This window comes from Anomalospiza imberbis, chromosome 23 (genome assembly GCF_031753505.1).
Source record: "Anomalospiza imberbis isolate Cuckoo-Finch-1a 21T00152 chromosome 23, ASM3175350v1, whole genome shotgun sequence".
NCBI classification, from domain to species: Eukaryota; Metazoa; Chordata; class Aves; order Passeriformes; family Viduidae; genus Anomalospiza; species Anomalospiza imberbis.
In genome coordinates, this window is record NC_089703.1 from 2,747,175 (window position 1) to 2,770,286 (window position 23,112).

Consider the following 23,112-nt stretch of genomic DNA (forward strand, 5'->3'; position numbering starts at 1 on the left):
AAGTACCTGGAAGAAAGATGGTTTGCATTTGGATATACAAATGCGAAGCTGAATCCAAAATAAAACCCTGGCTGTCTTATTTCCAATTAAATATTCCAGTTGAGAGAAGGGATTTGGAGGCCTTTTTGTGTGTTTTGTAACATGCATGTTCAACTGAATCTTGGATCCTTTCAAAATTTATATAAAGAGGGAATGCATGGACCTACAAGTGGCTCCCCTCTTCCACATCTGTCCGAGACAGGAGAGTTATGGTGAGTGGGAGCAGCAGCTGAATGGATTGAAGTCCTGTGTAACACAATGGGGGTGTTAGCAGGGTGGCTTTTTGGGGCAGAGAAGCAGAGTCTGGCCTGTCCTATTTTCTGTTCCAACTTTGACAAAAACATGTTTCTCATCTCAGGAAGCCAGTGAAGAATTTGCCCCTGGGAATCACAGAAGCTCCAGCTGGAAGAGGGCTCAGACAGGATTAGAGGCAGAACAAAAAGGTCAGGCTTTCATCTGTGTGCAGTGGCACTTTCTTGTCTGAAGTATAAAGAGCAATTTTGCTATGGAAGGTTTCTGGAATGTTCATGACAAAAATTGACTGAAGCCTATGGTCTGCTATGGAGGTACCCTCTGTGCTTTAAACAAATTGTACTTGCATATCTCTGGCAATATCTCAGCTCTCCAATCCCACACAGTGGCCTCACTAGTTGACACGACAGACTCAGTTGTTTCTCTTGAGCACAGCACACAGGCAGTCAGCCACCCACAAGACAACTGCTTGTTTGGAGAGCTCTGATTCTGACCTCCTCATAAAGATGCTCTTTTCCTTCTCTATGAAAATTCAGGTTTATAAGACACCTGCATTCATATTCCACTCCTGCAGTGCTTTGATGACTTCAACTCCCAGCATCTTCACACTCTTGTGGGTCTGTTTTGGAGAAAAATTATTAGCCAGCCCCAGTAAAAACCAGAGGCAATAACAAAGCATCAAGCAACAAGTGTATCACAGCTGAGGAGGAAGAGAAAGTGCATCAACAAGCAATTGTGCTTTCTATTTCTTTAAAAGCAAATGTCAGGTCAGCAAGGCTTTTCTAATGGTTCCTAATCAAGCAGAAATCCTGCAGCCACTTTGGATCAGCAAAGGAAGCCAAGATGGGATAGTGTGTGTCAGTTGAGTTTGTCCTAATGTCCTTTGTAAGAAGTGCAAGATTAGCTTTCTTTTGTTTCCTCGGACATCAAGAAGCTTTCACAGCATTTATGCAAAGAGCAGATACATGTGGCATTTAATCCTTTATTTCATCTTATTTGTGCCCATTATCATAATCAGAAATTTCGCAGGAAGATGCAGGAACCCACATGTTAGGCAATTACAGAGCAACTGGCCTGAGAAGCAAAAACTTATCCAGAAGGATCTAGAAGTAAGCTTGCAGACCTTTTGGAAAAGGCTGCACCTTTGCTGAAATGGTTTTATTTGGAGATCAAGCTGCTATAGTAAAATTCTGGACTGTTAAAGGTATAAAAGAGGAGGGGAAGTTGCCATCTCAGCCAGCTGAGACTGGACTAATACGCTGAACATCTACAAATTTAAGATTGACTCTAAAATCTACTGTTTATGTAACTACGGATATTTTAATTAACCATAGGTTTTCCTCTCAAAATCCTATTAATAAATTGGCCTCCCTAACTGGAGTTAGATCACATTGCCTGTAAAAACAACCACCCTGTGTCAATTTTACATAGATTCTCACCATTACTTAATGTTCTTTCACTTGCCCACTATGAATAAACAGAGGAGTGAGTTTTTACTTACACATTCTGCAGATTTCATTTCATCTCACCCTCAGATATCCCATTTCTAAAAGAACAGCAGTGGATTTTACAACATTAATAGTGCAGAGAAGCCAGTATCCAGAGAGAAGATTATTAGATGCTTTACTAATTAATTTGCTAAAACACTGTCTAAATTAAGAAATAAGGCAATCATAGAGTTACCCACTACAACTTCTGGGGTTGTAATAAGACTTGTAGCAGCCAGGGCTACCTTCCAGGGAGTTACCTTCCTTGAGCTTCTAAAAATTCACACATTTTGAACAGCCTTTTCACATTCTGGATCTCTAATGCTCTCATGCTATTTAAGTGCCAGAACTAGTCACCAAGAGGGCTCCAATCCAATAGGCAAGGATTGCTGGAAATTCTTCTCATTTCCTAGCCCTCTCATACTCCCCTTCAAGACAGAACTGAGAGAAGTCTCTCCTGCTCTCCCCAACCTTTCCTGGCTGAAACCTGCTCCAATTTCACCCTGTAAATACCTGATATGAACAGATGAACTGGGAGGGGCCAGCAAGCTCTTCATAGTTTCAGGGGGGTGGAGGTAAACAGAAAAATAGTATATAAGATGCTTTGAGACAGACTTCTAAAGGGCATAGACTCTGACAGGAGGTGTCTGAAAAAAAGCCACTTCCTCAGGCTCCACCTTCAGAGACTCACTTCACTGGAAGCAAGGAAGGTACCAGGCTGCTGCAGGAAATTTTATACCTATCCCAGCTGCATTCAGACTGCTGCAGTCAGCTGGAAGGTTTCTGCTGCTGTAAGCAAAAATGCCAGCAAGACCCACGGTTCAGCTGGCATGGCTCTGCATTGTCACCGTGTCTGTGACAATCTACCCAGCACTGCTGCAGAAACCTCCCAAGAGAAGAATGATCAATGGGAATGCACAGCTGAAGATGCCAGGCTGCTGTGAGGAGATCAAGGAGCTCAAGCTGCAGGTAGCCAACCTGAGCAGAATGCTGCAGGAGCTGAGCAAGAAGCAGGAAGGGGACTGGGTGAATGTGGTGATGCAGGTGATGGAGCTGGAAGGGAGCGCCAAGCAGATGGAGTCCCGCCTCATCGACGCCGAGAGCAAGTACTCCGAAATGAACAACCAGATAGACATCATGCAACTCCAGGCTGCTCAGATGGTCACACAAACTTCAGCTGGTAAGGAGGGAGTCACCAAGCTCCCAGCTACACCTCTCAATGCACAGCTAATGACAAGTTCCTAGTGCTAGCATGTCCTGCTAACGTGGTTAGCAAGCATGCACACGGAAAACTGCTGCTTAGGCAGTGACCCTGAGAAAACTGGTTTGAATTTCTTCATCTGTATTTTTGTATCTATGTCTGTTTTTAAGAAGTGCAGAAACTGATCAGGTATTGCATTTCTACAGTGAGGAATTCAGTCTAGTATTTTATTTTCTGAGCACTACACTACCAATCCTAAAAGAATGGGAGCTGGCTTGGTAAGGGAACGGCTGTGGCAGTAATAACCTCAGAGCTCACAGTGCTGACAGGAGACTAGAAATTGTTAAAACAATTAGAAATGCTCTCCAGGAATTACTAAAGATCTGTAATTGTATCTTTATGACTATCTCTGAACCAAGTAAAAAAAAGAGTGATTCATTATTTTTGAATGATAATTCTTAAAAATTCAAGGCTGTAGATTGAATACAAACTGTGATATAGGACACAATCTGTGATTTGTACCTAGCCAGACCACAGTTAAATTCTTCAAAATTCTCTTCCCTGAGGGAAAATGTCATTGCACACAGTGATTGCACAGGCCTGTACTCAATGTGGAATGCAGGTGCATTTTTATGTCAGCTACCGGTAAAGGCACTTCTGGAAGAAAGCATCTTCTTTGCTGACTTTTCTCTTCAAATGAAATTCACTGCAAAGAGCTTCAATTGTCTCAGTCTCAACTGGATTTGCCAAAAGACTTCATTTGGATTTTTTTTAACATTAAGGAAAAACTTCTAAATCTATTTACTTAATTCTTCCTCTAAAACAGTTGCACCTGGTTAGTTTTGACACATCACTATTTACAATAGGCCTTAAGAAAAAGTTACACCATAACAAATCTCTTTGAAGCTGAAGAAAAAACAGTTACACACAGCAGAAACTAGCCCAGAAGGTATTTAAGACAGATGTGTCTCACTTCACCAGGTAAGAGAGATTTTTGAAAACTGTCAGACATTATAAAGCCTTGCTTCAGCTCATTTATCCTCCTCAAAACAGCTATGCATTTTACCATCTTCAAGTCAGCTCCTGCAGCAGGAGGAAAAGAGGCTCTCACAGACTGACTGACTGCAGTTAAAAAGCATCTTCTCTGTCACAGATGCCAGTGCAGAAAGGGCTGAACAAATAGCCACAAACTTGGCCAACCTGGTCACTCACTCAAAACAGACACCTGGCAGCAGGCCTGGCCATTTCACTGGATGAATCTTTATTACTTAGTAGGGGGTCAGCAAATATACTTTCCAGCACAGACACACAGTGGCAATGTGATGAGAAAGCAGAGATGTCTTTTTGCAAAGCAGAGGTTAAAAAAAATTAAATAAATTAATAAAAATCACAAAATCCCAGTGTTACAACACCTTTTGCCAGTGAATACACTACTCAGAACGAAGCCATTTCAGGAAAACATTAGACTTGTGGAAAGCCTTCTTCATTACTCCTTGTACTACAAACTACACTTTGCAGAAAGCACCTTCACAGAAGAGGACTTCTTGCTGCTCAAATTCTCCCTTTCTGGTTTCTGATTCAAGTAGATGCTGTTTATGACTGCTCATCACTTTACCAGAGGAACTACCGAATTTCTGGTGTTTACAAGCTACCTCCTGATGAATTTTTGGGAATTCCAGATTTGGAGGTAAGGCTCTTCAGTACACAATGTATATTACATGTCTTTTAAAATATAATCAGGAAACACCTCTCTACAGAGATGAAAAATGCACACACTAAGTTTTGGTACCCTGCACTTGCCATCAGCATCTTTATGTAAGCAAACTTAAAGGATGTACATTTAAGAGAGAAAATAGAAAAAGGCTTTATCTAATAATTTTTTGCCATAGAAGTTTCTTCAGGTTGTGAAATCTGGAACAATGTCTTGTGTTAAGAGAACTGAACCTTCCTAAGTCTACTGACAAGTAACCACTGCTTTTCTTTCCTGTTCAGGTGTTCTGTGACATGGAGACAGATGGAGGTGGCTGGACTGTCATCCAAAGACGTAAAGTTGGTTTGACATCGTTCAATAGGGACTGGAAACAATACAGGGAAGGATTTGGCAATATTAAGGGAGATTTTTGGCTGGGAAATGAAAATATCTACCGGCTTTCACGACGCCCCACTGTTCTGCGAGTAGAGTTGGAGGTAATTAATAAGCTCTTAATTTCAGCAGCAAAAGGCTTTTTTATTCCCCAGTACCAGACACCATCTCCTATCTCTATAGGAGGTCCAAAGAATTAGCATGCTTTAATTACAAGAGAAGGAAGCAGGATCAACCTAGGAAAACACAAGACAGAAGTATGTTCTCCCCTGTGCAGTCAGTGGCACAACCTTCTGTCTGCACACACATTGTGTCTTCAGAACGTGTGGGGCTCTTTGCAGAAGCCACTGCAGAGATCAAACTGATCATCTCAGATTTAAAAATTCAAAAAGAGATGTCCCATTAAGTTTCCAAGCTTCTGAGTCTTTTCATTTTACAGCACTTCCTTCCAGCCAAACAAAAGTTTACATTGTGTTATCCTCAATTTCTTCAGTCTGTTAAAGGCTTGGATTTGACTTAAGACTAGTTTATAGTTGGTACAATGGCTTTGAGGGATGGGATATGTATAAACTGAAAGGCTTAGTATCTAAAGAGAGGAAAAAAATTACTTGAGGCAGCACGGTGACACAAGGATATTGAATGCAAGAGCTGCACATCAGGTTTCCTACATATTGTACAAAACAGGGCAGATAAGACTTGGAAGTTTCATGCTTTGCTCTGGAAAGTTCCTTTGCCTTAACAGAGCAGTTTTTGCAGTCTTGTGACAGTAAAAATGTATGTCTACAATCATGGATGTTGGAGTCTTTTTCGTAACCATTCTAACAGGACTGAGTTCTTCTCCCCTGTTCCGTGCAGGACTGGGAAGGTAACACACGCTACGCCCAGTACCGGCAATTCACCCTGAGCAATGAAATAAACAGCTACCGCCTGTTTGTGGGGAATTACACGGGGAACACCGGGCGGGATTCTCTGCGGTACCACAACAACACGGCCTTCAGCACAAAGGACAAGGACAACGACAAGTGTGTGGATGACTGCGCCCTGTTCCGTAAAGGTAAAACACACAAGCTCCTTCCTGTCCCGAGAGCGCTGCTTGGGTCAGATGTTGAGAGCCCAACACTCCCTCTTTCCATGCCACTAGTAACATCTGAATGGCAAATCAAGGGAGAGGTGACCAATTCTGGAAAATACACTTATGTGGGAAATCTGGCAGTTAAAGCTGATGTACAAAGAACCAGACTGTGTATTACAGACATCAGTACTCTTAAAATAACTGTGTGCTCTCCCCTACACACAGTTACCCAGTCCACTATAGCATCTGCCAGACTATTTCACATGTTTGTGAAATAAACATAAATACATAATAAATAAACATAACACAAATATATAAAGTTATTCCTTAATATCTACCAGGTTCTTATTTTTTCTTATATTTTTGTAAGTTTTCAAATCCTACTATTAGGCACCTGTAATTCTTCTTCTGTATTCACCTCCACATTCAACTTAACTTGTGATCTTTATTACAACCCTATTACAATGAGGTAACCTCTAATGAGGTTACTCTCTCAATTTAACTTAGTATCTTTGAGTTCTGTCAAAGATAATTATATTCATTACATCTTGCTCTTTAATTTCCCCATTGTGTCCCACACAACATGCAAATAAAACTGTTGATATCAGTCTCAATAAATACTTAGAGAGTTCAGGAACTTTTTAAACACCTTGAGATGCTCTAGCGAATTACCCAGATAAATTTCCTATGCTAATTCACTGAGTCAGAAACATGTCAAGGAAATATTCTAAGAGGAATGAGCAACTAAATGAAAAGTTACTGGACTAATTTGACTATAGAGCTGTAATGCCTTTAAGTTCCTAAATATCTATTGTAGTTTTAAATTTACCTGCAACCTCAACTATCAGAACCACGGGCTCCAGGGATTAAATGCTGCATTCTGCTCACTGTCCTCCAGAACAAGGAGTAATTATTAGTATAAATGACTCACCAGGAATCTCTGATGTTTCCTGACAAGGTGGATATTGGTACAACTGCTGCACAGATTCCAACCTGAATGGGGTTTACTACCGCAAAGGAGAGCACACCAAGAACATGGATGGCATCACCTGGTACGGATGGCACGGCTCGACCTATTCCCTCAAGAGAGTGGAGATGAAGATCCGGCCAGAGGATTTCAAACCATAGGAGAAATCAACCTCTGATTGTACAGCTACACGACGTCACCACGCAAAAGCTGGGCAATAAACAGCCAAATAATGTTTCATTTCATCCAATACATGCAACACCTGTGTACTGGTGATGTACACAAACACTGTGACACCAGTCACAGCCACCAGTGTTATCAGCACTCAGGCTCGTTTCCTCCTCTTCAGGCTCTTTCCAAAGGGAAAAATAGAGTAGCTTAGAACTGAATGCACTTATAGCACCTTCAGAAAACCTATGGCTGTGTTTTCACTAGCAGTGTGATTACTGGGTTGCCTTAGTACTATTAACCAGATAGGCAGGGACTGAAAAGCAAAAGCCTCTTGGCTTCCTCTCCTTCAGTGGCTGGAGCAAGCACTGCTAAGCAACTTCTTTCAAGAAGTGCTCAAACCACAAAAGTTATAGACTCATTTCAAGCCAGAATCAATCAGAAGTGTCCTCGATGCACCTTTCTTTAGTGCATAGTAAGTGGCTTGCTTTCCCACAGAAAAAAGAACAAAGCTCAAAAATGTGTTAATTAGCATTGTCCAGATTCTCCCCTGAAGTTTTACTGCCACCTCCTGCTGCTGCCTCAAATAATCCTCACTTGAAGGCTGCCCTAACAGATAGCAACACTGGAGGAGGATTTGTCCCATGGGCCCTCCAATGTTTATTTCTATCCACAGAGATCACCTAAATGCTGATAAACTAGAAAAGCAACTTTCTAGGCTGTCCCTAAACTATGTTCAGGTTAGAATACAAACATGCTGTACGTCAGTAAGGCTGAGAGTGAGCAGCAGGTTAGCAAATAAAGTCCAGATGCAGCCAAAGAACTCAGCTCCAACATTTAAAACCACTGTATTCATGAGCAGAACACTAGTACACACCAGAGAATCCCTAAGTGCCAAAGTAAGGGAATGTTTGCTAGCACAGCAGACTGAGGAGTATCAAAATCTGTTTTGAAAACTACCCCAGTTGGAAGTTACCTAGAGATAGTCTGTCAAAAATAGTAAACTCCTCCCTCACATAACACAGTGTTAAAGATAACAGTTAAAAAAGAATGAGACTCCTCCTATAGCCCTACCATTGTTTGAATATGTTGGAAAAGATCATTATAATTAATATATCTATTTTTATTCACCTTGAAGAGAGTTTGAATCTAGATTATGTTGTTCAGTCCTGTGTGAAATGGAAGATAAAGGTCTCTTGGGAATTTACATATTTTCAAATATTCATAATGCAATTTTCAACTGTGTGGAACTATAATTGGAACTATTTTAACTGTTGTCTATAATGGATTTTTAAAGGTTTCTAAAACTTTCTCATTTCTAATCAACTGTTTCATTTTTAAGTGTGCTTTACATCAATTCTTTGCTCCTTAACTTGCTTTTTGATACACAAAAAAACAACTGCATGAGCAACTGAGACCAAGAAAAAATACACTGAATTCTGTATTTTTCTCAATAACATAAGGCAGAATGAAGGGTAAAAAAATAATAGAGGAGGAAAAAAAATGGAAAACACAATTCCAAGGAAGTAGGAAGGTTGAAAAATTCACTGCATAAAGACAAAGTTAAGTTTTTGCTCAACCAAAATCAATTTGCTCATCTCAAATAGCTGAGCTAACATTTCTGTGATATAGACTAGAGATTCACACTTTAAAACATCAAATCCTGTGCAGGTATTTCAGGCTAACATCTGTGTCACTGACCAAGCTCAGAAAAAACACATTATTTATAATATCTTCTATTTGACATCAGAGCAATGAGACCTATCTAAGCTAAATAAGAAGAATGTGATGAGAAATTTTAATTAAGACCTTCAACTTTTCTAACTTATTTATATGCAGGTGTAGAAATCTGTCTCATTTAACCTGCAGCCATTTCATGACATTCCATAGTGAACTGGAAGGGTGAGAGAGGGGAATCACAACTTTTTCCTGCAAAACTTCCCTGGGCTTCTATCATAGTTTTAACCACACAGTAGAAGGACAGAACTCAGCAGTTAAAACTGCACATTTGCAAGGAGTTTAACAACACCTTGTGACAGAATGAAGTCCTAAGAACTGCCTAGATTAATCCTAGTGGTATCTTAAATTGTAGCCACTTCAAGAGCAGAAATCTCACCAGTTGTGGTCCTACCTGATGAGAGACTCTAGAATAGCTGGGGTGGGACCCTTTTGAAATTCCAGCTCTTTGTAGTGAAGGGCCTTAGCATATGCTCGACATTTGGCAGCTCTTTCCCCCAGAAGAACAATGCCATTGTCATCTCTCAAAGGTAGAGGGCCCTGGGAAGGAGCACACACATCAAAAACAGGATATTACAAAGTAGTCATGAACTCCACACAGAACAGCCACCACAATAGCACTAGAAGGAGCTGCCCAACAGCATCTCTACCTTGTCACTGTGCTCCATGAATTCTGCCAAGTTCAGTAGAGTCTGAGTGACTTCTGCAATATCCTGAGAAGTCAAGGCCAACTCAATGCTTCGGATCAGCTCGTCCTGCTGGTCTTCATTCAGTTCAGACCAGCATGAAACAAAAGCAGCATTGAACAGGTCTCTGGGGAGGAACACAAAAGACAGTGTGAGGTGGGGATTCATGAGAAAAAGTCTGTTTGACAGTGGGCTCACCTTCTTACCCAGAGAAAGAGAGCTAAACATACACTTACATGCCTACTTGCAATAAACAGCGATTAGTTTTGATAAAGCTAACTTCTGTGAAACCTTCATTTAAAAAATATAGAATAGGCTGGTATACTACAATAATAGAAATATTGTACTATCATTTGCTATTCAAAGTTTCTCCAAACATGCTGGTTGTAAAAAAGCACTGTAGTTTATTTCACTCAGAGGCATTTTTAATCCCCACAGTAAACACTCAATACAAATATTTCATACTCTGCTGTTTTTCCAGCTTCACTAATGTGCATTATCTTATTCCTGGACTAACATGCAGAATTTCAAGATGATTTTGTGCACATCATGGAGCAGCCAACTAGGAAGACTGGAAATGAAATCAAGCTGTTGGCTCTTTGATTAATGCCAAAGCAGGAACTATCTCTATTTATGAAACCTAAGAGCTTCTAAATAACTTTCTTTTTTCCTTATAATATCCAGCTTCCATCTGCCATTTCAAGTGAGATAAAAATTCAGAAATACTGTACCGAGCCATGGGATTATAGGCTTGAGCCAGGGCCCAACATGAGCGCAGGGATGGTGAGGAAGAATCTTTCAGCAGCTCCAAACTCAGTCTCCTTAACCATTCCAACCAGTCATCCTTGGAAACTCTTCTTGCTGCTCCCCAGGCCTGCAGAACAAAGGAAGACAATTCACCGACCAAACAAAGCACTATCCAAGAGCACAAGAAATCCTTCAGCAGGCAGCATTACTTCTTTACAGCTCCAAGCCACATGCTGAGAATTCAATTTCCTGAAATCCATTACCTTTACCAGATAATCTGCAGTACTTCAGTCTCATGTCTGAGAAATCTTCCCTAAATGTATTCCTACAATGACGTGGCAAGTATTTAATATGAACAATCTTTTTTCTACAACAATAAATGTAGAGCTGAAGACACTGTTGAAACATCAGCTTAAAAATGCATTTAGAATTACATTTTTAAGTCCAACTGTGGCAAGCACATCTACAACATCCAACATTTTCAAACTAATCCATCCCATTACTGAACTGTGTGCTGCATGCATGTACTGTTCAAACTAGCCAGTGCTTAGCTATTAAGTTCTGCTTTCAAGAAAATATAAAACTAGGATATAAGAGGAGCAAAAGAAAAAATACAAAAAACAGCAGAGGCTCTGAAAAAGATGTCTCTGTTGGCGAGAGATTATTCATTGTGATCTAGAAAGTCTTGTTCATACTTAACAAGGAAGTGTAAAGGTTACTTCACAGCCATTCACTCCTGTCTTTAAAGTTGCTCAGCACCTTCTAATTTGAAAGAGTCTCAGATACTACTTTGACCTCAGTTTTGCACAGAATAGAAAAGCAACATAAAAGCAATATAAATAAGTGTAGTTCAGATGCATCAGACAAAACTCCTTCAGTGTGACACATTAGCTCCCTTCAGTAGCAAATTCATGCAACGAAGGCTCTAGTCTTACCTTCTGCAGGTTGATGGTGCTCACATGTAATTTCTTCATGGGACCCGTTTCCACAGGACCACTGGGCAAAGTTTCTCCCTGGTTGCTTCTCAACATTCGATGCTGATAAATCAGGGGATCCTCCTCTTCATCAGCAAGAGTGTAACCCTACAATAATTGGTTTACAGTGAAGATCACACCCACACGTACAGAAGCAATTCTTGACAAGCCAAAAAAAGGAGCACTAGCAGCAAAATCTTACAGCAAAATCTGTGAAGCAAGTAACCATGTTTCATTATAAAGATTACACCTTATAAGCCAGAGAACTCTAAATGGTATCTCTGTGCTACTCAAAGTAATTGTCAAGAACTCTTAGTTCCTAGTATAAAAAGCCAAAATAATGTACATTGGAACAAGCACTATTGCCTGTTTGACTTGCTAGTTGCTTGTTCCACACAAATTGTAAACCAGTTACTAAATTTTTAAAATGTATGACATTCCACAGAAAATACTGAGATAACAAGGTCTCCTCAAGTCCTGAAACCCTGGGAAAAATAGGATAAATCCACATTTAAGAACTACCAAGAAAAAGAATAGTAATGACACTGGCTACAAGTCTAAGTTCTTCCCTAGAACTTGCCATGATTTTTCTGTAGGAAATATTTAATATCAGTAGACAAAAAATTTCCCATTGCAACCTCAAAGTTGCATTAAAAAGCTGCACTTAACACAGAAACAGAGCAACAACCACTCCTCATTTTATGAGTAGATCCAAGTGAAGGTTCCAGCTAGATCTGTTTCAACATGACAACATCCCAAAAGTGCAAACAACTGTACACTTGTCAGCTTACCTTTACAATTCTGCAGATGAGAACATCATAGCGTTGATGGTTAATTCTGTGTCGCACCAGGACTTTGTTCACCATCGGGATAAAAATTTGGTACTGTAAAAGGGAACGTGTCATAAACCTGTTACTCAGTGGCACCAAGAGCAGTAAAATTCCATCACATTGTTTCATTGATGAGAAACCAATCCTGACAGCTTGATTTCAGTAACTCCAAATTCCAGAAACAACTAAGAGAAGAAAAATCAGTTCTCTTGGAAATCCGTGAGTACATTACAAAACTTCAACTTCAAAGCCTTGATCTCTGGGACAGTCACACCTTCTGTGAGCTTTCAAGCCAAAGAATAATATTACCTTCTTTCCCAGCTGGAACACCAGAGAGGAGAGGGTGTCCATTGCAGTTGTTCGTAGCTCAGGGCTCTGATCTAGTGTTCGTACGATGGGATGAATGATCCGTGACGCATAGTCCGTGAAATCCAGGGACTCTGTCAAGCGGTCCACTGTTTCTAGAGCAGCTCTTAAGTCAGAGCAAAAAGAGAGAAGAACTTATCTCTCAGAGTGGTAAGAAAGAAGAAATAAGAAAAATTATTAAAGTGCTCAGTCCTCCTAGGATTAATAATAATAGGAAAAACAGGCCACCAGAATTCTGTTAAAGCAGCTAGTACTTGCAGGACAGTTCATAAAACCCATCAACAAACCCAAAAAACTAGTAACACTGCTGTAATGTCCAAACAAAAATAACCTTCCACAATGATTTAACACAGAAAAGCTGGAAAAGGGATTAAGTGGTATTTAATTGTCAACGTTCAGCCACTGCAGAACTTGGATATCACAGGTAAAACTACAAAGAGAGAGACTGCAAAGCCACCAGCACTTACTTGCGAGCCACCACAGGGACATCTGGGGCATCAAACAGCTTTACAATGGGAGGTAGTAACAAATGAAGGTAGTCATCCAGGTTAGCTCCAAAGAGCTGGATCGCATTAAGGAGCTGGAGAGAAAAATCATAGAAGACTAGAATGTCAAGGGGTTTGAACAGATCTTAAAGATCATCTAGTCACAACCCCCCCTGCCACAGGCACGGACACCTTCTACTAGACCAGGTTGCTCAAGGCCATATCCAACCTGACTCTGAACCCTGCTAATGCTGGGGCATCCACAGCTTCCACATGCAACCTGCTCCAGTGTCTCACCACCCATGCAGTAAAAAGAATGTCTTCTCAATACCTAACCTAAATTTCCCCTCTTTCAATTTGTACCCGTTACTCCTTTTCTGTCACTACAGTTCCTGACAAAGTCTCTCTCTGGCTGCCTGATAGCTCCTTTCACATAGTGGGTCTCCATACAACCTTTTCTTCTCCAGGCTGAAGAGCCCCATCTTTCTCAGCCTGTCTTCATAGGGGAAGTGCTCTAGTCCTCTTATCAACTTTGTGGCTTACTCCGGACCTGCGCCAACAGTTTCATGTCCTTCTTACATTGAGGACACCAGAACTGTACATAATGCTCCAAGTGGGGCCTCACAAGAATAGAATAGAGGGGGAGAATCAAATCCTTCAACCAAAAGGACCCAATGTGACTCAAAGTCACAGATGAGATTCATTTTAAACAAGACAGTATCTAGTGAGAAATTTCTTCGACACTGCACTTTAAACAACTGTCTGCATCATTTCACACCAAGCCACTGCCAAACTGCACCTGTCCCATTTGATCGAGCAACGCACAAGCAAGGAGCCCTGCTGAGCATGGCACGCTGGGAACACACCTGCCTGGGCAGGGCCCAAAGCACAGCAGCTACTGCAGCCCCACTCACCTTCACAGAAACAATGCGACCCTGACTGTTGTCATGCATGAAGACCCGTAACATGTGAGGAATGAGCTGAGGCAGGTAAAGTTTGAATTCACCTCCCAGAGCTACCACAATCTGCTCGATAAGTAGGATAATTGTGCTCTGTATGGAGTTGTTCATAACCCAGAAGTCCTACAGAAGAAAGAAAAAAAAAAGGGAAAAAAAATCCAGCAGTTCTTCAGCTGAGTGGTACTAATTACAAGAAAAGTAAACTGCAGGAGACTGTACATATATTCAGGATCACAGGGAAGGACTATACTTTCTGTTTCTAAAACACTCTGCACTTCCAGTACATTGATAGTTGTTGAAAACAACCTCTGGAAAACTGATTTTTTCCTAATCCTTCTACAAGTTTGCAAACATTTAGTGAAAATTATGTGGAATTACACCTATTTATGAACTCCAGATATCTCTTGCTAAAACTGTGTTTCTGAAAGTAGTAAGTGCATAAAATCCAAGTGCTGAAAATAACTCAGTCACTATCAGAACCTGAAGCTACACTTACTTCAGTTACTACCAATAATGTATATTGTAACTTAAATAAATGGTATTTCAAAATACAATTATTACTTCAAATATATGCAACTCTGCATTTCCAATGAACTTCTGAAATAATTGATACTTTTGATAAGTTATTTGAAAAAGACTGTCTACCTTTCTGTGACAGTAAAGTACTGGCAAAAAGATTACACTCACTCTCATCAGGGTGACAATTTCATCCATATAGGGCCGAATATGACTTCTCACAAAGGACACCAACATTCCTAGCTGCTGGAACAGGAACTGGAAGGAAGAAATGTGTAATAATCAGTGTAGCTTATCCAAATATCAAAGCCACTGGGTAAAGAGTTTCACAGGCAATTGCAAGCTCATTTACCAAACAAATAGCATGCATAGCTCCCATTTGCTCAAAATCTGGGGCTAAATTCTTGGCAGCTTCAGCTCAGCAGTTTGGGTTTTGTGGGTTTTCATGGGTTTTGGGTTTTTGATTTATTTTTATTGTTGTTGGTTTTTAAGAGGGCAGTGGGGAAGAAAAGCGATTTTGGGTTTACTGGTTGAGTTTCCCCCCAGCTTGCATAAACAAAACAAAATTTGTGAGCTCAAAGCCTCAGACGGTCAAGCACACAAACAGGGGTTTATAGAGTGCCAGCAAATCTATAGTGTCAGAATAGACTTGCAAGTACAGACACCTCAATTACAAAGTACTGCAATTTATGTTTGAAGGATGCTTCCAAAAATTTAGCCCCTAGTCTTTTCCCCCTGCCTGAAAACCAAACTGACACACATTTTAAGATACTCCTTCTGTACTTTTTCCCATCCCCACCAAGGTATATTGGTGAAAAGTTACTGGGGAACGCAGTTAGGTCCTTGCCAGAAACACTGCATTTTTTAAAAAGATGGTTCATTATACCATTCATTCTGCACCACCAAGAAGAATTTTGACTTAAACGATTTTATTTGGATACACTATGACAGTTTTGCAATTCCTTCCACCACAATACAATCTTAAACATCCAATTGTGACAATGAATTTACTCTTTAAATTGGTATAAAATCACAGGGCTAAATCGCTTTGATGTAGATAGTCTATTTTCTCTACAAAAAGTAGGAAAATGTAAGTTATTGTCTACTAAATTTCATTTCTTCATGCAGTTTTTGAAGACTACAGTCACAAAATACAACATGGAGCTCATAAAAAAAGATAACACTTTCATGAGAACTAAGTAAGAAATAATCTCAGCTTCTTTAGTGAGAACAGTACACATACATTTACCAAAGATGAACTCTGAGCTCCTGTACTGTGCCCATTTTTTGGCGTAGTGAGAGGATGCTTACATACAGGACAAGGACCTTCCTCTTTTAGGCTTTATGTCACGCATACCCACCTCAGCTCTTCTCCCCAGTACACTTTCACCATCTTCTTTTACCTGAAAATTTTTAAACAGAGTGTGCACAAGTGCATAGCTTTCAAGCAAGTTAGATCAGTCAGGTCTAGAACCTCAGACAACCCAGACACGAGATGTTTTCCTTACAATCTGAGTAGTAGTTCAGGCTGGGAGAAAACAGCAGTTCTATAGCAGAGCTGGGATTCTGCTAAGGGAGCACCTGTCCCACCTATAAAACACAGCAGCAGTAACGAGTACAAACTGTCCTTCACACCCCAGAGTGTTTGGCTGCCTGAAGAAGAGCCTTGGCAAACAGCAGCCATCTCTGGTTAGGTGATCCCTTAAGCCCATCATCATCTTCACACAATTCTCACTTCCTTCTTTAACTGTAACTTAAGTGGGAAGGAAGAGAAAGCATTGCTGTGGAATCATCACCCATGCTGCTCTAAACGTTAGCAGACTGTATCAAAGTGATTTTTCCTTCTCAGAGATGAGCCAAAGTACACGATTGCACAGAAATTTGAAGAATCTACCCCTATTATTTAATAATACTGTTTGCCACAGAGTATTAACACAGAGATCACGGAAAGATCTGAAAGCTGCACAGATGTTTTCCCGAAAAAGAACAGCTTGGTGAAAATACAGAATCAAATACTGGCCTTCCAAGGATTATGCTCAGAAGCAGCCGTTTCAATAAAAAGCAAGAGAAATTGTTTGCACTGGGCATTCCAGTAATTGCTCACAGAAGGGAAAAAGCAAAGCTGAGCCTCACTTCTGCAGTGTGCCTTGCATCGACACATAGCACAGCAATGCCCAAAGCCAGCCACAGTCTCTTCAAGGAAATGGGTTCTTAATTTCATACAGTGGAACAGGAAGGAGTGGTCCCTAGCACACTCACCTCTCGGATGGCACCATCACACACCCGTATTACATTAAGGAACGTTGGCATGACCTGGGGCAGGAACTGCACACACTTCAGTCCAAGAGATTTGAAAATAAAAGTGATGGCCTGAACTACCATAGTGTGGTGCTGGGACAAGGATTGGTCTCGGAAAATTCTCATCAGTGCCACCATAGAGACAGCTGGATAGAACTCATCCAGAGGGAGGTTGCCCATGTTCACCAACATCTCACTGGTGCTGTAGTCGGCTAGGAGAAAGAAGGCAGTGTCATGAGCTAGGTATTAAAAGGTCTTGAATATGGGGTCAGGAACACCTAAGTGTAAGTTGAAAACGTGTACACTAACAATTCTTTAAGAAGAAGAGACAAACTGGTAACAAAACAATCAAGATCTGTTTGTAAATCATAAAGCTATCTATCTGAAAGAAATTGAGATTCTTACAAGAATCCTGGCTGGATTTGGACTCCGAGAGGCTAACAGCTGAAGCATCTCGTGATTGATCGATCATGCCAATGTTCACTTTGTGTTTGTAAGGGTCCAAAGCACCCAGCAGCCCTAACACACGAATAGCCTGAAAAGACACAAAGAAAATTCACCAGAACTTCATCACTAAGGCCAAAGACAACACTCAAACCCCCATATTTGAAAAGATCCAGATAATTTAAGAGGGAAGATCTGGAACTGAAGTGACTGCCTAGGAAAAACAGTGCTTTTCATTCAGCTTCTGGAAGCCATTTCATTGACTTAACACATGCACTCTCTTATTTCTGCTTATTGCATTTTGCTCAGCCACAACAATGACCTCTCCCTCCCTTCCTCAAATCTATGCAGGCACATTTATTTGGCACCTCTCTCTTCCCAAAAAGCTTTGCTAAGTGGTTGTGTGATAGTTTCATGCTCATACCTCTCTGCGGGTGCCCTGGTTTTGCTCAGTCTTCAGGAAGTTCAGAAGCACCTCCAGCAAAGTTGGGTACTTTCTGTATGGCTCTACCACATAACCAGTGCTAGCCACAAGCTGCCCCAGTGTCCAAAGAGCCACCTACAAAGATGAAGACCAAAGAAGATTAGTTTTGACCAGGGAATTTATTATGCCTTCTGATACATCAGTCATTCAACTTCTGTAAAGTTTCTTTGAGCATTTTAGATCACACTGCAAATCACAGTCCATGGTTGGAAAGCCTCTATAAAGAACATTTTTCTATAAGCAATAGTAAAGAAAGTAATAATCAACATCTTAGGCTGTCACAATTGCTCTCACTCAGAGGTACAATTCAAATAAACATTCAATTTAGTGAGTCCAAGCCTTCCAATAAAACCAGCTTTCTTTTCCTTCTTGTTTTTCCTCTAACAGCTCTGAACTACAGGCACTGTAAACCCTCACCTGTGTACCATGACTGTAACTCCACTAGAGACTTGAGTGATTTAAAGTTTCATTTTAGCAGCTATGATGGGACGTGTGGATATTTTGTTACAGCTATGGTCACAAAAGCTGTCAAGTTTAGCACAGTTGTAAACACTTACTTGTCTTTTAGCCAGCAGGGAGGAGTCCTGTAGCATGTCCATAATTATAATGAAGAGCTCATCTACCCACTTCCTCATCTCCAGCCCACTGACCTATTGAAAGACAAAAATTCATCCTTCATCTAGCATTCCCAAAACCTTGACAAGCATGGCAAAGAGGTATCTGCAGGAGATCCCTACCTGTGCAAGCTCCCCTATCGTAGCCAGGACATTGTTAATCACACCTGGATTGGGATCTGGATCAGGATCTTTCAGTTTCACAATCAGCGCCTGGTGGGTGACAGTGGGACAAATTATAATGTGTTTAGAGAGTACTGAAAATTATCTTTCCTTTTGTTTACACCTGAAATTGACCCCACAATCATAGTAAGAATTTCAACAGTAAAAGAAACTTGGGTGTCATAAACATTATGCAAATTTGGAATTAAATTGGGCTAAACTGTCACCCATGTGCATTGCTGTGAGTAACATCTACACCAATTTGTTTTCTTTCCTGCTATGATGAAGCAAAAGAACTGTACCTCCTGAGGGTCACGTAACCACTTGCTGTGTCATTTAATTCCAAAGTCACCAGGAAATGTAGAGACTCTACCTTAAGGATAGGCTCCATATAGGGACGGATGAGGCGTGGAGCATTAGAAACCAGGTGACCCAACATCCTGGCACTTTGCTCTTTGATTCTGCCAACACCGCTGTGTTCCAGCTCTGTTAGAATCTGCACAAGAGACAATGGAAGCAAGCAAACCGGGAAAATAAAGGCAGGTAAAAATTCTTTGCATTTCCTTCTGTCACAACTCAGTACTTGTAAAGGCTGTTCTACATCTCACTCTGTTATCATTTATCCTAAATTTAGCTAAAATTAATTAGCATAAAAGTGACGGCTCCAAAATCTGTGTTTACAAAGAGGTACCATGCATTCACCTAAAAGCACCACACAACATGCTTCCTCAACAGAGATGGAAAGCACTCTGGCATGATGACTAGGGGTGAAATAACAACTGCTATCCTTCCTTTCCCTTCTAATACATCCACAGAGCTTCAGTCCAACCATCTATCATGAGAGAGATCTGCTGAAACGCACCAAGCTGGGCAAGAACTATTTTCCAAAAGAGACTGATTCTCCCACTCTCCATGCATTTACAGCTAGATAGCCCAGTTCTTTAACACCACCTTAGTCTCAATATCAATTACTCTGTTTTACCTGCAGGCATCCCTCCTCCTTACCTGGATTAACATCTTGCGAAGGAAAGGCATGACAAAGGCAGGGTTCATGCTGCTCAGGCGCCCCACAGTGCAAATGGCCAGCTCTCGGATTTCAAACACTTGATCATTCAGGGCCACAAAAAGAGCTTGCAAGTTTTCAGCCTGGGCAAGGTGAGCATCAAACCGCTCATCCAGAGAAGCCAACACACAGAAACGTATATCAGGGTCTGCAAGAACACATTTATTTCTCTTTAAATGCACTAAATTCCTGTCACCTTTTTTGCCTTTGTTCACAAAACAGCCTCAAAAATTCTTTACAAGAGCTTCCCCAGAGCAAGAAACTGTATCAGAGTTTCACACACAAAAAACACGATGGGTCAGCCCAGAAATCTCCGTGCTGATCAGCATGCCCCAATAACCAAGTTAGTACAGTACCAATCTCTTGCACCTGCAAGTGTCACTTTTGGATGCTATGTGGCAACCTGAGATGAGTTCAACTGAAAGAATGAAAAAAATCAAGTACAAAGCTTCAAAAAGAAGGACCAATTCCTTACTGAACTACAAATTTAAGGCTGTGACCCAGAACAGCAGCAAAAGGAGTCTCAGTGTTCTACTTAGTTCAAAGGATTACCAAGGGCACATCTGGAGCATTTTTCACTAGTATTCTATTAATACCTCCAAAATCAAGATGTGGAAGAAGAAATTGGGAGACTTTTTTTTCTAATTTACCAAGAGTGACAGATTAAGTTTAGCGGCAAATATGTTCAAATTCTATTACAAATTCTATTTCTGTTCATAACATCATCACCTGCTCTCATGATAAAATTAACATGTGGTAGTAGAACCCTTTCCTCTGAATCCCACACTAACCTGGGTCAGTTATTCCAACTACAAGCAGTTTGCTGAGGACATCAGCCACGACCTGCACTGCTGTCTGACTGACCACATGGGCATGACCACTGATCAAGTGGATGGAGGGTGTGAGCAAGCGAGAGCAAGTGCGGGCCGCTTCCATCCGGATCTCCTTGTGTTCGCTGTTCAGGAAGTGATCCGCGCAATGCCGAACGAACTGAGTCAGGGAGTGGCCTGAAAAGAGGAAGATGGGTAGTTAAACACATGCTTACACCTCAATTACCAGTTTTACCAGAGAACAAGAGTTTAAAGAACATGCCCCCAGATTTTTTCTGCTACTTGTACTCTACTCCAATGCCCCAGCTGTTTCTATCCCATATGCCCTTGCCCCCTGCTTCCTTATTTCATCTCACCTTCAAACTCAAAGCTACCGAGTGTACGCAGGGCAAGGGTGATGCTCCCCACATCACTGGCCTCTGGGATGTTGGTGAGACTGGGGGAGGCCAGCTGGTGGGCAAGGCCCTTTGGCATGCCTGGATGTCGCAGAGGCTTGTGCATCAGAACAAGAGAGAGCATTTTCAGCAGCCCATCCTGGATATCCTTCTTCAGCTGTGGGATCTGACGGCTCAAGTCGTATAGCACAGCTGTTAGAGCAGGGCTGAGGGCAAGAAGCAAACAAAAGTCATTAGAAAAGAAACAATGATGTGCATATTTCACCTTTTTGTTTATTTATGCCTTTGCCAATCAGAATATAATTGTGGGCATTCGCACGCGAGAGCAACACCTGCAAGCAGAGCACAGGGTCCTTGTGTGAACTGAGGTGAACTTTGTTCACCTTCCTGTATGAACTGGGTGAGCAAAGTCCCAGGACTGCTGCACACATCACTACATTAGCCAGTGTTGCTGTAATACTGTTACAAATCTAAATGACTTCTTACACTTAGGTTTTTTAAACAAAAAATAACTAAACTCACTTCCAGCTGACAATATAATTTAAACAGCCTTGTGCTACCTGAAAACTTTCTCCACACCTTTCCATACTAACAATGAATTCCTCCAATAAGAATTGTCAGCTACAAAGGTGAAAGAAGCCAGGAGCAAATATTCAGCACTTCAGCTCTCCTTCTCTGCCAGCTTGATATGGCACAAATCTGCTGGCTGTCAGATGCTTTCAAAAATTTTGCAGGTTGCTGTCAAATGTGTTTGAATAGTGGAAAATAAAGGAGACTGCTTTTGGACTAGCTGTTCTGTAGATTTCTTTACTGAGATATGAATTCTCTTAAATAACAAGACATAGTAATGGTTAAAACATACCATTCTTCTGAAACAGCTATAGTGATCTTCTGAAAGATCACTTATATCAACTTAAAAGCAATAATCTCCCTTATCAATCTGAAAACTTTTAAGATCTCGCTCTGTATGGTTGACAATGCCATCCTGCAGCTAACAGCAAAACAGATTTATGCTTACCTCAGGCCTACAGCCAGCATAGGTTCCAAAAGCTCTTTGATGTCCTGCTGGATACTGGGTCCCATGGCTCGTGCTAGCATACTAATGCAGGTAAAGACTGTGGCATCAACCTGCACAGACTTCTGTCTCCTGGAAAAGGACCACAAAATGACTAGGAGCTGCTATTTTTCAAACACCTTTCCTCATCCTCCTTCTGTGTTATCAGTCTTACAGAAACACGTCTGATTTTACTACAAGAATTTGATCCCACATTACAAAAATTATATAAAGAGCAAGTGTTTCCATTTCTTCCTCTAACTTTCACATACTTACTTGTGGGCAAAGTCCTTTGGGGGAAGAGCTGCTTTTATGATTTCAAGGACTTTTGGTAGGTAAGCTTGAAACTCGGACCTCACTGCCACAGAAAGCAAACCCAAGGCCTGGAAGGCTGCTGTTCGCTCCTTCTCCTTCTTCACACAACTGAGAACATGATTCATGGTGTCTGGAAGATACTGATCAGCTGCCCATAAGAGAAAACAATACATATATTAGAATTCATTCGGGTTCATACAGCTGCATAACATTTCCAACTAAACCTTTACAAGTGTAAAACCAGAAAACAGACATACTAATATTAAATTTGCTGATGTGAGTGGTAAACATGTCACCATATAATAAACATTTCAAACTACAGAAGGCTTTTTTTTTTTAAAAAAAGAAAAATCACCAGAATAAAAGAGCTATAAAACACCCCCACTGCAACAGGTTTTATAAACATATAAGATCCAAGCATCTTGGTTTCATGGTGATTGATTGGAAATTTGGAATAATTAACGCAAAAATTGTTACAACCCACTAATAGCAGCTTGGTGATTTGCCTCCAACTCTGATACTCTCCTAAACTTGCTTGATAAATCAACTAAACTGCTTTAAAGCTGGCAGGTATTTCCTAGCACATGCAACAGAAGAAAAGGAAGAGAACTCTAATAATATTTGGCATATACTGAGAGAATTCTCCTCTAAATCTGACATATTGAGGAGAAAACAAAAAAAGGAGGTGTTTATGTCTTATGGTATTGATCACCAAATTCTGACAAGAGATTTCAATCTATTTTCTTCATCAGAGCAACATTTTGGCATCAGCTATCAAGTCACACTTATTCAGAAAAAAAAACTGTCTTCCCACGGAGGAACGTGCTCATCAGACAAGCACCACATTTGGTGAGCTGCACAAGTTCATCTGGACCAAAGAGATC

General features: G+C 40.8%; 2 protein-coding genes across 5 annotated transcripts in view; one reads left to right on the forward strand and one right to left on the reverse strand.

The window, feature by feature from the left end:
• Positions 1-23,112, reverse strand: part of MTOR (mechanistic target of rapamycin kinase) — a 63,101-nt gene that overhangs the window by 33,995 nt on the left and 5,994 nt on the right. For 2 of the 3 annotated variants that reach the window (XM_068171383.1, XM_068171385.1), the window contains exons 9-29: positions 22,190-22,376; positions 21,878-22,006; positions 20,821-21,065; positions 20,426-20,641; positions 19,577-19,782; positions 18,945-19,067; positions 18,533-18,622; positions 18,353-18,445; positions 17,736-17,870; positions 17,273-17,402; positions 16,829-17,079; positions 15,931-15,972; positions 14,741-14,827; positions 14,009-14,176; positions 13,077-13,189; positions 12,553-12,715; positions 12,205-12,297; positions 11,375-11,521; positions 10,424-10,566; positions 9,657-9,819; positions 9,401-9,546 (exon numbers count right to left, since the gene is read on the reverse strand). In XM_068171383.1, coding sequence (XP_068027484.1) covers positions 9,401-9,546; positions 9,657-9,819; positions 10,424-10,566; positions 11,375-11,521; positions 12,205-12,297; positions 12,553-12,715; positions 13,077-13,189; positions 14,009-14,176; positions 14,741-14,827; positions 15,931-15,972; positions 16,829-17,079; positions 17,273-17,402; positions 17,736-17,870; positions 18,353-18,445; positions 18,533-18,622; positions 18,945-19,067; positions 19,577-19,782; positions 20,426-20,641; positions 20,821-21,065; positions 21,878-22,006; positions 22,190-22,376 — 3,070 coding nt within the window. The remainder of the gene's footprint in view (positions 1-9,400; positions 9,547-9,656; positions 9,820-10,423; positions 10,567-11,374; positions 11,522-12,204; positions 12,298-12,552; positions 12,716-13,076; positions 13,190-14,008; positions 14,177-14,740; positions 14,828-15,930; positions 15,973-16,828; positions 17,080-17,272; positions 17,403-17,735; positions 17,871-18,352; positions 18,446-18,532; positions 18,623-18,944; positions 19,068-19,576; positions 19,783-20,425; positions 20,642-20,820; positions 21,066-21,877; positions 22,007-22,189; positions 22,377-23,112) is intronic. The other variant, XM_068171384.1, reaches the window with a different exon arrangement.
• On the forward strand, positions 347-8,610 carry ANGPTL7 (angiopoietin like 7). Of its 2 annotated transcripts, none has more exons than XM_068171386.1 (5): positions 347-2,958; positions 4,563-4,666; positions 4,972-5,166; positions 5,918-6,116; positions 7,093-8,610. In XM_068171386.1, exons 1-5 carry the CDS (start codon positions 2,580-2,582, stop codon positions 7,260-7,262), a joined length of 1,047 nt encoding a protein of 348 aa, XP_068027487.1. In that variant the 5' UTR covers positions 347-2,579; the 3' UTR covers positions 7,263-8,610. The 2 variants fall into 2 exon arrangements, with proteins under 2 accessions (XP_068027487.1, XP_068027488.1); XM_068171387.1 differs by having other exon boundaries at positions 4,566-4,666.

Bases quoted from the DNA above. Each gene is read 5' to 3' on its own strand.
- ANGPTL7 (XM_068171386.1), top strand. From the start codon at position 2,580: ATGCCAGCAAGACCCACGGTTCAGCTGGCATGGCTCTGCATTGTCACC. The intron at 2,959-4,562 runs GTAAGGAGGGAG...TTCTGATTCAAG, and splicing joins GGTCACACAAACTTCAGCTG to TAGATGCTGTTTATGACTGC. The intron at 6,117-7,092 runs GTAAAACACACA...TTTCCTGACAAG, and splicing joins CTGCGCCCTGTTCCGTAAAG to GTGGATATTGGTACAACTGC.